At 50.4% G+C, this 15,013-nt stretch overlaps 1 protein-coding gene across 1 annotated transcript in view; it reads right to left on the bottom strand.

Annotated features, from left to right (window-relative positions):
- Positions 1-19: 19 nt before the first annotated feature.
- LOC117875946 (myosin-11-like) overlaps positions 20-15,013 on the bottom strand; it is a 22,326-nt gene continuing 7,332 nt past the window's right edge. Inside the window, exons 2-5 of the mRNA XM_034767556.1 lie at positions 8,102-8,718; positions 7,229-7,382; positions 5,287-5,407; positions 20-2,564 (exon numbers count right to left, since the gene is read on the bottom strand). Coding sequence (XP_034623447.1) covers positions 2,305-2,564; positions 5,287-5,407; positions 7,229-7,382; positions 8,102-8,718 — 1,152 coding nt within the window. The 3' untranslated portion in view covers positions 20-2,304. The remainder of the gene's footprint in view (positions 2,565-5,286; positions 5,408-7,228; positions 7,383-8,101; positions 8,719-15,013) is intronic.

Genomic DNA, 15,013 nt, shown 5'->3' with positions numbered 1-15,013 from the left:
TCAGCAGAGGGTGTACACACATGATCAGCATGGGTGTGAAGAAGCAGCAGGCACTGCTCAGGCTCTCAGATCCCATTGCCAGAAGTCACTTCAGAGTCTTAGTTGTGTCCTGTAGCCTGTCCTGAGAGTTCTGGATGTCCCCACTCATCCAGAGTGAAACATGCTGCTTTGGCACCTCTCTCTGCCCTCCGACAGCCTGAAGATCCATTTGCCATCCCCCCCACGTCATACGACTCCTAGCTCGACCTTTCAGTGCACCGCCTCCTTTTCTGCAGCCAGCATCCTGGTGAGCCAGGGTAGCAGCAGTCTTGTCAGCGCAGTTCAGATGATGAGACAATGCTGGAATGTTCTGGATCCCTGCGGGACACTTCAGGCATTATGGGAAAGCATCTGCCATGTGTCCCAGCTGATGGCACCAAGTGAGCTTAGAAACTGTAATTGGCACTAGAGATGGTCATTGGAAAATAGGTTCACGCACACAGAAACTTTTGATTTTTCCACCAAAAATAGACCCAAACCCCAAAATATTTTGACTGGTAAATGCAGCCTCATATTCCCTCTATAGAGGAGAATGGGAACAGACATCTGAACTACAACTCCCATAAGGTAGGGCAACCCCATTTCCAAATGACAGTGTTTCAGTTTGTAGAATTTGCTTTTTCAGGGGGAAAAAAAACAAAACAAAACTCTACAGTTTTCTGCAGACAGCAGGCATCGCTTGGTACTTTACAAAGGCCAGGTGCAGAGGGCAAGCCACCTGCCAACGTGTGGCAGAGCTAGGAACAGAACATGGATTTCCAACATCCTAGTTCTGTGCTTTAACAAGATTGTCCTTCCTCCTTTCAGTCAGCGCAGAGTGAACGCGTGGAGGAGAAGAGGACAATTTAGGCAGACTGTCTCCTGTGACTCTAGCGTGGAGCTATCCTAGCACCCAAGTCACTCCAAACCCCCACTCCCACATTAGCCAGCAATCTGCGGAACACTCCCCCATCTTCTGACAAGAAGCCTCTGTGTTCTAATCTTGAGCCATAGAAGGCACTATGCTCAACCCCAACCCTGCCAAATTTGAGACCCACGCATCTCCATGGGGTACATATGTAGCACTAGCTGAGTCTTTTTCTCTACCCACCACCACAGGACACACAACCTCCAAACTGGGACTATGGAGGTGGAATTGCACACACCTCCCATCTTTGCAAGGTGTCTCATGGTGGACCCATAACCTGCTTTGCAGGCCCCTCTCCCACCCTGGGGCCTGCTATGTTGAGAGCTCCAGTGCATCTTCCAGTGATGGGGGGGGAGGAGAGAGAATAGGGGAACAAATGTATTGTGCATAGGTCAGCAGGCTGAACAAGCCATTAGCAGCCCCCAAAGCCTTCTTCTGAGAGAGTTGTATACATTAAAATACAGCTGCTTCCCTTCCGCAGAATTAGACAGACAAGCAAGCACACCCAGTCTGAATGCTCTGGTGTTTCACTTGGTGAGATCAGAGGTCCAGAGAAGGCTAGTAGTCTTAGCCCACCTTGCAACACCACAAGAAAGCTTTGCATGTCTGTCCATCTCTTCCAGGGTAAGGCTCAGTGTAGACGCCATAGCTCTGTGACGGATGAGCAGCCCTGACTAGCAATGCCCTCTGCCATATAGGCAAGCTCACACTGCCAGGAGAAACTGGCTCAGCCAGGAAATTTCAACTGGACGCGCGCACACACACACACACCCTTTGGTTGTTTGGCTGCATCCAGCCATTAGCATCATCTCTGCATAAGTTTTAACACTTCTGACATGCAAAGCACTGGGTAGAATCCTAAATGGGCAGCAGGAGAACATTCCAACTGTTGCTACTGAAAATAATAAAACCAAAAAATTCCTAAATAAAGAGGTTTACAGGCCAACTTTCCAGACCCAGGTGCTCAACTTCCCTCACAATTAGCCTTGTGGTGCATCTTTTCGTGCGAGTGAGACACACATCTGCAGATGCAGAGTGGCTGAACACAGACAAACAGTTGCGCGTGCATATAGCTGGTGGGTTCAGTTTAGGCGCTTAGGTTTGGAAGTTTAAGACAGATCTTGTCAGTTGCACTTTCCGGGAGCCTTCAGCAAGGCCTGGGGCTGTTCAGCCTGCCATTAAATGGGGATACACAGCTCCCAAGAAAGGGGCTATTCATTGGGATCCCATCTACATGGACTCCTTGTAAGCTGTAATTACTTTAAAGAAAACCAAAGCAAACCACAGTTGTGTCCAAGTAAAGCAGATGCCACCAGCTCAGTAACCCCTGCCCCAGGGGCCGCATCATAGCTTTCCATCTAGGCACACAGCATCCAAGAGACCCTGGCACTGGTCAGGCTCTGGTTGCCCATGCTGGCGATGTGTATTTTGAAGCCAGAGTCCGTGACATCCACAGCTCTCACCGAGATGCCCACAGAACCGCGAGTGCTCAGCCCCACCAGCCCCAGCATAATCGTGGGCTGGGTCGGGACACGGTGCGGGAAGCTGATCTCGTGCACGTGCGGCCACCCACAGCCATCCTCAGTCTCACAGCGGGTCTGTACTTCTCCTGAGAGACCTGGTGGGGGTGGGGGAGAGAGAAGGGAAACAAGAGGTTAGTTTCCTTTCCTTCTGTTGAGGGCATCAAGCCAGTCTTCCCACTGACCCAACACACCGTCCCATTGCATGATCCATTTCTGTATATCTTCTGTCACCATGAGAGGCAACCCATAACTGCAGAGCCAGAGTTAGGCAGCTGTACAATGCCCTGGAGGAAGATGTATCAGAGATACAGTCCCGTAGCTTTAAATTCCCACCAGTCCACCATGAAAGAAATCCATATTAGTCCATAGCATTCCCCTGCAGGGGGGAAGAGGAACTTTAGGGCAGCAGGACTGTATCGTGCTCTCTGGTACGGGGCATAAGCACTGCCAAGCACAGTGCGCTCCACCCTCAGGGGACATCTCATTTTTACAAGTATCAGAGAGGTAGCCGTGTTAGTCTGGATCTGTAAAAAGCAACAAAGAGTCCTGTGGCACCTTAAAGACTAACAGATGTATTGGAGCATAAGCTTTCGTGGGTGAATGCCCACTTCACATGCATCTGACGAAGTGGGTATTCACCCACCAAAGCTTATGCTCCAATACATCTGTTAGTCTTTAAGGTGCCACAGGACTCTCTATTGCTTTTCTCATTTTTACAGGGACTGCAGATCGCCACTGCACAGATCAGAGTCAATTTCAGTGCCTTCCAGAGAGTCTCAGTGAGCCCAGAGGGTGGAGAACAAGCTGGCAGAGATCTACCATGAGACTGCAGAGACAGGACTCATTTAGCCTGGAGAAGCACCCACAAGGAGCTGGAAGGGGACAGCCCTGAGCAGAGATCAGGTATCACAGCACAAGATCAAGGGAATGCTTGGCACACCACAGGGTAAGGAACATGCCATTACTAGAGATGAACGCCCGCTCCTCCAGGAAAAGCAATCAGTGCTGTGACAATTAGAGAGGCTCCTAATTAATGCACAGTGACAGGCGGCACATTCTCACCAACTAGTGTTCCACGGGGAATGGGAACCACAGCATCAGGGAACTACGCCTGGAGTGGAGAGAGGACAGGACAGGGGATGGGATCCCAAAAAAACAACCCGGGTAGAGGTGTAAGGAGCCCAAAGCAATTCAAATCTGCTATAACCCGGGGCTCTGGAGTAGCAAGCTCTGGCTGGACTGAATGGAGCCAAACCCAGAGCAGTAACCATAGGCACCACAGCTCTAGTGTGACGGGGAGACCTAGTGGGCCTGCGGTTAGGGTCTCATCTCATTCCCTGGCTGGGTGCCTGGGAGAGGAACATTCAGCCCTGAGTGGGGCAGGAAGGCAGGCAGATGGCAGTGCCACAGGGAGCAATGTCCAGCTCTCCTCGGGTGAAAGGACCCTGCAGGCCGAGGAAGCCCTGGGCTCAGGGGACAGCCTGCCTCAGGAGGGCAGAGACCCATTTCTGCTCACCCTGACGTGCCTCACTTTGGGAGTGAAGAGGAAAAAACACTTGCATGGCAGTTCCCAGAGGCTCTGTGGTACAGAATGGGGCACTTCTCATCCACAGAGAACCCCTTACTCCCACCATGTACCTGGAGAAGCCCTTAAGGACTCCCTCAATCAAGGCCCTTCCTCCCCTCATCAGGATTTCCAGGGACTGAGATCAGATTTGATTTTGTAAAGAAACCCGGTGCTGTCTTCCCATGCAAAGAGCTTTGAGCACTCGCAGTCCCACAGCACCCCCCTGTGGACATTACTGGATGATAAAATTTAGCTGCAAATTTGGATTAAGAATATGGAATGTCACCTATCTCAGATGGTTCAGAGACTCTTACCACACCCCACCCAAGCACACTGTCCCTGCAGGGTTGGCCATGTCTCGCTCACCACAGCTCCTCATTGGCTCATGGCCTGGAACATTTTTATCCCAGTTGTCTAACTGCAGCTGCTGCTCTATTGGTGCCAGTGTCTAATCCTTTGGGGGAAGTGCATTCAGCCAGTGCTGTCCTGCAACAGTGGGACCCAAGGGTCGGTTACAGACTCCATGAAAATTCCCTGTTAGCTATTTTAACATGCACTGCTTCTGAAATTCACTGGGGAGTCTCCTTATTATGCTACTGGGGAACTAAATTCCACCACCTCCCTAGGTAACCCATTCCAGTGCTTCACCACACTCCTAGTGAAATAGTGTTTCCTAATATCCAACCTAGACCACCCCAACTGCAACTTGAGACCATTGCTTCAGGTAGTTGAAGGTTGCTATCAAATCCCCCTCTCACTCTTCTCTTCTGCAGACTAAATAACCCCAGCTCCCTCATGCTCTCCTCGCAAGTCATGTGCCCCAGCCCCCTAATCATTTTCATTTGAGAGCAGGGGGTGGGTTAAACAGAGCCTGTGCAGGAATAGCCAGAGGGACCTGCTGGGCTGGCATCAAAGCTCACGGACAACCCGACTGCCGCAATAACAGTGTGCGCGATAGTCTATGGACTTGCTTCCCCTTCCCCTCCCCCACCCGGGGGCGAACATACCCCAATCATTTGGGCCATTGAAGTCTGCACAAGGTTGAGCCACCAAGCACTGGAAGAGAAGAGACACAACTGGCTTCCATCTCTGGTTCCCAAGCAGCATGCAGAGGGGTGCATGCACGTGCCCATCTGATGAGCAAGCAGAACATGCGGCAGGGGTGGCTTCCAATGCCACACCCAGTCGTTCAGTCTGTGGGTTGTCCCCCCACCCCACCCCTCTGCTCCAGGAAGGGATTTTGCTCTTACATTGCTGCAGGCTGGTGCCCAGGCTGCTCTCCAGATTGGCCATCCCAATCTTTAGACCCTGCAGCTGCTGCTCCACGGCACCAGAGAGCTGTGTGTTCAGATTGACCATGCCCAGCTCCACCTGAAGAGAGAGAGGAAATCCAGGGCATGGGACAGACTCTTTGCCCCAGGCACAGGCTTCCTCAGAGAGCAGCGCATGGTGAGAGTCACGGTCACATGCCGTGACCTCCCTGTGGGGCTGGGAGCTACCCCAGCTTCCTACCCAAGGACACACCCCTCTCACCCTGCAAGGGGCTCTCACAGACCCTGGCAACCACATACACGGAGATTCCCTGCTTGCAGATGGCACTGCTGGAGAGTTCCACTTCCCGCAGGGTCCAGGGAGGTGCCAGGTAAAGGGCTTTGTAGCAAAGGTCTGTGTGCGAGCACGTGGGGCGAGATCAGTGCAGGCGAGAGGCACTGGAGACTGAAAGCCTCTGCTTTTGGTTCCGAGACCTGCACATCCTCCTGCACTGCAGGGAGCAGCACTGCCCACATCTGCACTCTTAGGGCTCCTAAAGCCCAGTTCTGGCGTTCCTCCTCACTGCAGGTATTTGCTTTGGTGGGTTTAGGCCCAACCCAGAAGCTCATGTGACTAACTGTACTGCAGAACCCTCTCCCCAAAGGATATCCGGGTACTGAGCTGTAACGCTTCCCCCCCCCCCATCTCCACACCCAACAGCTGAGAAATTCTGCTGGGAAGTAAATCCGGGGGATTCTGCTACCAAAATAACGTCACATTCCATGAGTCCAGCCAGCTCGCTACAAGCCGATAAACCTGCAGGGCCCAGAGCCCAAAGCGGACCTGTGATGCAGAAGCCCTCACTTGTGCGTTTTGCAGGACACATCTTTAAGACCCACCTCTGTGGATGCAGACTGCCCTACACCGCTTGAAGTAACAGCATTTTACAGTGATCACAGCATGTCAGTTGCATTTGTTTTTAAATCTGCAATTCCACGTCTGTCCCCCACATATGCACTGACTCTGTGGGTGCTCCAGCTCGGGAGCACCCACCAGCAGGCAGCTCCCCCTTCCTCCTCCCCAGTGCCTCCCGCCAGCCCTGTCAATCAGCTCCTCCCTCCCTCCCAGCACCTACCACCCGCCACAATCAGCTGTTTCACAGTGTGCAGGGGGCTCTGGGAGAAAGGGGGAGGAGCAGGGATGAGGCATGCTCAAGGGAGGTGATGGAACTGGGCAAGAAGAGGCAAGAAAGATGTGGGGCAGCAATGGGGACTTGGGAGAAGGGGACAGATGGGGGCAGAACCTGGGGCAGAGCGGGGGGTTGAGTACCCCACAGGCCTGGAGAAAGCCAGTACCTGTGTCCCCCAACATCCCTCCAGCCCTTCCAAGATCAATAGCCAGACCTGGCCTGTTCTCATGGGTAGCTGTTTCCCCTCACCCTTCATCATGTAAAGGGAATCATTCTCATTCCTCGAACCCCTTAGCCAGCTTTGTATCTCATCTCTGAACTCCTATGACACCTGGCCAGCGTCTCCCCCTGGCTCTAACAGGACAGTAGAACACCAGAACCGACCGGTCAACCACACCTCTCATTTGGAACCACAAGTACACAATCAGACAGCCGAGCTGTACAACAGAGTACTGTGTTAAATATAAACTACTAAAAAATAAAGGGAAAGTTAAAAAAAAAAAAAAAAGATTTGGCAAGGTAAGGAAACTGTTTCTGTGCTTGTTTCATTTAAATTACGATGGTTAAAAACAGCATTTTTCTGCTGCATAGTAAAGTTCCAAAGTTGTATTAAGTCAATGTTCAGTTGTAAACTTTCGAAAGAACAACCTCCATTCCTGAGGTGTTTGCACCTCTGAGGTTCTACTGTACTGCTCGTTCCTCTCCCTAGGCAACAGTGGAGTGACCATAGCCTGGTGGCCCAGAGTCCTCACCTGAGTCACATGGCCCTGAAGAGCATGAATAGCCGTTTCCAGCTCTGAGATCCTGCCCTGCAGCTCTCTCCTCTGGTCAGCAATGCTGTGCAGCGCCTCGTTCACCCGCTCCTGCGTGGCCGATCTCTCCATGTGCAGCTGCTGGATCTGCACCCTGGAAGGCCCAGAGAGCAGAGTCAAGACCCGCGGGTCCCCATGGAGCTGGCTCAGATGCCACTGGGCACTCACACACTGAGCAGCAGTCTGAGATACAAGCCTACAGTGAGTGCAGAGTGGTGATGTCACGAAGCCAGAGGAGGAGGCAGACTGCTTTCTAATGGCCTCTGAAGAAGGCTACAGTTCACTCCAGCTCTTCATTCAGCTGCACAAGCTTCAGAGTGGGCTAGCAGACAGAGCCCCAGTGGCTTGTAGTCTGGTTGCTAGGCTGTGCTGAAGCCTATCACTGGATCTTCACTACTGTTACCCATGCTAACTAGATTAAGCTAGCACCAGCATAGCCACCCAGTTTATTTGTGTGTGTCCCAAGTGATGGCATGAACGCCATCTCCCTCCAGAGGCTTCTCCAGGCAGGTCTCACTGTTGGGAAGCCTCCCTTGTATTCAGGGCAAATGCTCCTGCTCTGAACTGCAGCCCCTTGATTTTAGCCATGTCCCCTCAATAACTCCACCCCTGCTTTGGTGTTAAGCCTTTCAGACATGTCACAGAGAGCAGAGCCACGTGCAAGGGCTCTGCAGGGCTCTGCTTGGCCAGAGGTGTTCAAATCCCATGCTCCGGAGCAGGGACTATTTGTACTGCACCTAGCACAATGGGGCCCGGCCTCTCAGTGCTACCGCAATACATGTAACAAACATCAGCCTCAAGTGGCCATCATACCTGAGGTTCTCCAGCTGCCGAGGTTCAGAGCTGTTGCTCCCGCTCTGATTTGCTGCCACTTCCTGCAGCCCAGCCAGAGCCTTGCTGTTCTGCTCCAGCTGCAGCTGCAGGGCGCGTGCCAGCAGTGTGGTGCGGTTGAGGCTTCCCTCCAGGATGAAGGTCCGGGCTGACAGGGAGCCAATGTTGTTCTCCAATCTCTCACCAGCCACCTTAGCGTGCTCCGCTTCCTGCTGCATGGCTTGCAGGCTATGAGCTCTCTCTTCCAGGCTCCTCTGGGCACTGGTGAGGGAGCCGGTCAACGAGGCCACGCTCTGCTCCAGCCTGGAACCCGACGACAAGAGCCCGGCCACCTCTTGCCTCAGCATCTCCAGCTCGGTGGTTCTCAGCTGCTCCAGCTGGCTCTGCAGCTCAGCCAGCTCGGTCCCAGAGGGGAGCTCTCCTCTCAGCTCGCTGATGGCCTGCTTCACTTCCGCCTGGAAGGCGGCAAGCTTGCCGATAGGGTCAGAGGCCACGATGCGCTCAGCAGCAACAGAGGCTCGCTCCAGTTTCTGCCTAGACAGCATCTGGGCCAGCTCCAGGTCAGAGAGTCGCCGCTCCAGCTCTGCCGTGTTAGACAGCTTGGAAGGAAAGAAACAGTGTGAGGAGGGTGTTCTGGAACCTGGGGACAACCAGACACAAGGCCAGGCCTGAGACACCTGCCACTGGCCACCGGCCACCAATAGGGAAGGCACAGGGTAAAGCCTGCCACGTCCTCCTCGGTGGGAAGAATGGGTCGAGAGACAGAGTAGGGACAGGAGGAGAGGAGAGGAGATCCCCACCCTCCAACGGCAGCCAAGTCCTGAGAGGAGGAGTAATAGGCACCACAGCACCAAGAGTCTGCTGCCCCTGCCCCCCTCCAGTCACAGCAGCTGCTCATGAACAGCGTCTCTCTAACACCTAGGCCGAGAGAGGTCAATCGGAACGTGAGGCATTTGGGCCAGGATTAGCCTGGTCCTAACTACAAGGGTAGTAAGTGTTAATCGCAGGCACTTGTGTGGGTCCCCCAACACCACAGTATCCACGCACCTCACAATCTTTAGCGGATTTGCTGTCACACACACCCTGGGTGGGGGCAGGTGTGGCACAGTGGGGAACTGAGACACAGATCCGCACTGGTATTAGTTACCTAAAGGTGCAAAGACACACCTCATGGGGTTCAAAACTCAAAACCGGGCACCTCGCCTGCTTCAGGAGCTTTTGTGAATCCCATGAGGCACCTATCTGTCCCTTTAGGCGTCTAAGTACCTTCACTGATCCGGCCCTGGGACGTGCCCAAGATCAAACAAGAAGATGGCGGCAAAGCAGAAAACTGAACCAGGTCATCCGAGTCCTAGGCTAGTGCCTGAACCACTGGCAAAACCAGCAGAGCAAGCTTAACTGAGAACCAGAAATTTCGAGAGCAACTTTGGCTGCCCATCTCAACTGCAATGGCCGGCTCGCTGCTGCGAGGGTCACGTCCCTGGTTACTGGGAGCACCTTAAAAATTATATATAGCTTGCAATAAGGATTTTGCAAGTGTGTGTATGTCTAGACATCAAAGCAGCAAAATGCAGTAAGGGCCACTTCTAGAAGCTTTATTGATCCTGTCTGCACAACATGGGGATCCACTGAGCACACACTAACTCTGGCAGCCAGCGTTTTCAAGAAAGAGTGGTGACACCTTTTGAAAGCCAAATCTCACACCCCACAGACTTCCTGCCAGAACTGGGGGTGCTCAGCACCTCTGAAAATCAGACCCTGGTGTCTCAAGCTGGGTACCCAAAACGAACGTGCTGCTTTTGAAGCTTTGGCTGAAACATCCCATCACAACATGCATTAGACCAATGTCCACCCCAGGAAGGGTTCTCTGGGGCCCTCTTCTACAGTTCTTCCAGAGTCACAGGCAGGGAGCTGGAGGGGTCTCTGCAGAGCAAGTGCTCAATGGAGCCATCAGCTTAAAACTTGTTTGTAAGCAAGTTCCTTCATCTCTGCATTAACAGTCCCTTAGAATGATCATTGGACGTGACACTGTAAAAATCCAGCGCTGCCCCTGGTTCCCTCCACTTGGATAACAAAACAAACAGTCAGTTTTGCTTTTACAGGCCCCGTCCTTTCAGACTCTCCCCGAGGTTACATTTGGTTCCCAACAAGCAGGGAATATTTAGACATTTAAAAAGGGATTTTTTTTTTTAATTGTGAAAACATTTTACAAAACTACAGACAAATCAACTAAATATCAAGCCAGATTTCAGTGTGTCCAGCCATAGTACAAACACCCTGCAGCCAGCCAGGCTACCAACCCTGCATCTTGGGAGGCGTTAATCCACAACCTGTGCCACTCTCTCTCTGGTATTGATACTGAAACAAGCAACATACAACAGGGTCCAAAAAAGATGCAAATTAGATGCTGCTCAGTCAGGAGGCTGTAGCTGCTGGGGCCAGTACACAACATTCAATGTCAGGTTTCATTTACAGGATTTAGGATTACACCAAGCAAATCCCAGAAATGATCTGCAAAAGACTTTAGCAGCCTGTCATCACTCACTAGACCAAGCTATGGCTCTATAGATAATTGTAGGCTCTAATGGACTCAATTTTTTCCTAAAATAGAGCTGCCCCACCTTAGCACAGACATCTTGCAGGGCTGAATGCTCATTAAAAGCAAACCTGTCAGGAAATCAACAGATTTTTAAAAAGCCCCCCTGAGAAGCAGTTTCTGTTTGGGGTTAGCCGGCCCCTAGGAGGCTTGCTGCTCTTTGCTTCCGTTTCAAGGTTCTCGTGTGCAGGCAGAGGCTATTCTCAGGGCAGGAGCTGCGGGAAACACACAAACACTCAGCATTAATGGGGGAAATTGAAGGGACCTCAAATTAAAAACATACCCAAAAACCTAAACTATTTTTAACCTGCTATCAGTACAAACAGCCAGGAGCACCAGAACCAGGGACCTCTAGCTTTCACTGGGCTGACTTTGGCTATAGATAAAGTGCTGTCAGCTGCACAGCATCTCCATCTTGTTTGGATGGGTCACAAAAAAAAAAAAAACCCACACACAACCCATAGAATCCTTGCTTGTTAAACTGGAAAATGAAGACTTCCCTTTAGTTAAGCAGTGGAAGTGCATTTTCCCACACTAATACATCTCAGTCCTACCCTGCAGGGAATTCCTCTGGAGTTTGGCCGCCTGGTGGTCTATTGAGTTTTCAGCCTCTATGCAGAAATTGCCAGCAAAGAGGCCAGTTTAGGGAGTCTACCTTGGTAACATCATGGTGGTATCCCAAGGCCTTGCTGGATTCTTTTGGGCAGATCTGCCCACTAGGTCCTGAACTGGCCCCCTCACACATTTCACATATGTGAAAGCTGAGAGCTGGCAATCACTTCTGGTCACTACTGATTGAGAATGGAAGGCTCTGTATCCCATTACCGAACTGGCTAGTCCTTCCTGTCAAACTGATAATCTGTCTGTTTTGGGGTTGGAGAGATCTCCCATCCCATTGTAACACTGATAATCAAAGCAACTTTGCAGATGACACTAAACTAGGAGGAGTGGTAGGGATAGGATACAGAGGAACTTAGACAAATTGGAGGATTGGGCCGAAAGAAATCTGATGAGGTTCAACAAGGACAAGTGCAGAGTCCCCCACTTAGGATGGAAGATTCCCCATGCACTGCTACAGACTAGGGACCGACTGTCTAGGCAGCAGTTCTGCAGAAAAGGACCTAGGGGTTACAGTGGACGAGAAGCTGGACATGAGTCAACAGTGTGCCCTTGTTGCCAAGAAGGCTAACAACATTTTGGACTGTATAAGTAGGAGCATTGTCAGCAGATCGAGGGACGTAATCATTCCCCTCTATTCGGCACTGGTGAGGCCTCATCTGGAGTACTGTGTCCAGTTTGGGGCCCCACACCACAAGAAGGATGTGGAAAAATTGAAATGAGTCCCGCGGAGGGCAACAAAAATGATTAGGGGGCTGGCGCACATGACTTATGAGGGGAGGCTGAGGGAACTGGGATTGTTTAGTTGCAGAAGAGAAGAATGAGGGGGATTTGATAGCTGCTTTCAACTATCTGAAAGGGGGTTCCAAAGAGGATGGATCTAGACTGTTCTCAATGGTACCAGATGACAGAACATGGAGTAAAGGTCTCAAGTTGCAGCGGGGGAGGTTTAAGTTGGATAGTAGGAAAAACTTTCACTTAGGAGGGTGGTGAAGCACTGGAATGTGTTATCTAGGGAGGTGGTGTAATCTCCTTCCCTAGGAGTTTTTAAGGCCTGGCTTGACAGAGCCCTGGCTGGGATGATTTAGTTGGGGATTGGTCCTGCTTTGAGCAGGGGGTTGGACTAGATGACCTCCCCTTCCAATCCTGATATTCTATGAAACTGCTTCTGGTAACACTGCAAAGTGCCAGTGACCAGACAACAGGCTTTCAGATTAACAGTTCCCGCCAGCTGGCCCACTTCTCCTTAGCCTTAAGCCCTCTCAGAAAGGAATTCAAAAGGGGGCTGCTGGAGCAGTGTTCAGCCAGTGTCCAACAAGTTATCTGCTAACCAGGTTCAATGTACTGTATAAGGGTTATCACCCAAACCTTACCCACAGCAGGAAAAGCTGCCTTAATAAATATTTAACTAGCAAGGGAAGCAAGTAACCGTGTTGGGACAAAAGACTGCATCGACAGAAAGAACCAGAGAGCAAGTGAAAGCCCTGTGGACAGGTCAGAAGTCAGCTAGCTTATCTGTCCTCCTCCCCCAGTATGTCACTGACTGTGATAAGCATGCAGGGATGGAATGTAGAGTTATGCAAGGGAACAGCAGCAGAAGTAGCACATCTGGGGTTGATTTAGGACACTTTTGTGCAATGTGCATTTCTAAACAAACAGGAATTCTTATAAAGGGACAGGAAATCCCTCTGAGAACCTGCACTAGTCCTTAAAGAAAGGCCTCAACAAATCTAAACAGCTGAAGGCAAATGCTTTCAGTGTCCAGACCAGAGAACTTAGTTCATTTTAGTTACATTCAGAACAGTGCAGCTGGCTGGAAAGTTACCGGTACTCTCCAACCACAGAGAGGGGTCAAACCACCACCATACAGAAGTCTCTAGTAATTAAACTAGGGAGACCACAAGTCAGGATTGAAGGGTTTTAATCCCAGCTCTACCACTCCATCTAGCCTTTGGCTGAGTGACAAGGGGCCACTGATTTTGGCTGGGGGGGCGGGGTGGAAACAGATTCCAGGGATCTCAAGTTGGGCACAAAAAAAAAAAAAAAAAAAAAAAAAAAAAAAATCAGTGGCCACTTGGGAACACATTGTTCTAGCCCTTTCCCCAGGTATAATACGCTACGACAGCAGCCCAGAAGCACATTGGGCTGTGCTACAGGGGTAGGATACCAGGAAAAGTGAATGTAAACGGAGAATTGTAGGTGCTTATTTAAAATGATGGACCACTTTGGAACTGATTATGTGCCAACTGTATTCACTTTAATTCTGAGTAGGCATTTGTCATAAACATACAGCTAATCCCTCTTTACCCTGTAAAGGGTTAATTCATCTTTTACGTCTAAAGGATTAAGAAACTCAGATAACCTGGTTGGCACCTGACCAAAAGGACCAATAAGGGAAGAAGATACTTTCAAATCTGTGGGGGAAGGTTTTTGTTTGTGTCTTTGTTTTGTTCTCTCAGAGTCAGCAAAGGAACCAGGGCAGGGTAAATACATCTCCCTAAGCCATAACTGGACTAAGCATCTAGTATTGCAGAAATAGTAAGTAATAGCAAAGAAATGCATTAGATTCTCTTTTGTTTTAGCACAGGGAAAATTCACAAGCTAAGAGGGAGGTTTAACCCTGTTTTTGCAACTTTAAAGTTTTGCCTAGAGGGGAAATCCTCTGTTTGGAATCTTTTTGTTACCCTGTAAAGTTATCTTCCATCCTGATTTTACAGAGGTGATTCTTTTATCTTTTTTTAAATAAACTTCTTTTAAGAACCTGATTGTTTTTCAGAGTCCTAAAGACGTAGGGGGTTTGATCTGTGCTCACTTTGTAACCAATTTGTTAGGATATTATTCTCAAGCCTCCCCACGAAATGGGGTGTAGAGGCTTGGGGGGAATATTTTGGGGGAGGTAGGCCCCCCAGTGGCCCTCCCTGAACATCTGTTTAAATCACTTGGTGGTGGCAGTGATCAAAGACAAGGTGGAACTTGTGCCTTGGGAAAGTTTTAACCTAAGCTGGTAGAATATAAACTCAGGGGGTCTTTCATGCGGGTCTCCACATCTGTACCCCACAGTTCAGAGTGGGGAAGGAACCCTGACAGCATTGACTGGTTATGCAGAGTTACGCAAATACAACTGAGCAGTCACTGCTGGATTGCTTTACATTCCAGAGTTTTGGTGAAACTGAACAAGCAGATGGATATTATTAGTAACCAACAGCCACTGAATGGCAGGAGGTTGAAAATATACTTCTCTCCTCCCAGGCGTGAGCGGGGCTTTCCCACGCAAGTTTCAGAAGAAGGGAAAGAGGTTACATTCTGTTGTCCCGATTCTATGATTTTGGAGTCTGTGGCCAGCATACCCCATCGCCTTCTCAGGCCAGGAGGGATGGCTCTGAAGTCTCTGATTCAGCTGTGAAACATCTTCACTTCTGGAACTATAGGTTCACATCCCAGCAGGACCAACTCTGACCAGTCAAGATAGATAAATACAGTTCTCAGTAGTTTCCTGCGCGTTGGGCTTCGAGTGGAGACCAAAGACCTGTCTGAAAGCAGGAGTTTGCCCCACTGGTCACTGGATAATTAATATTCCTCCCACCAAAAGGAAGAACAGGAGTACTTGTGGCACCTTAGAGACTAACAAATTTATTAGAGCATAAGCTTTCGTGGACTACAGCCCACGGCTGTAGTCCACG

The sequence above is a fragment of the Trachemys scripta genome, chromosome 4 (genome assembly GCF_013100865.1).
Source record: "Trachemys scripta elegans isolate TJP31775 chromosome 4, CAS_Tse_1.0, whole genome shotgun sequence".
Taxonomy (NCBI): domain Eukaryota; kingdom Metazoa; phylum Chordata; order Testudines; family Emydidae; genus Trachemys; species Trachemys scripta.
The sequence above is the reverse complement of the archived record's forward strand: the minus strand, read 5'-3'. Positions and strand labels throughout refer to the sequence as shown.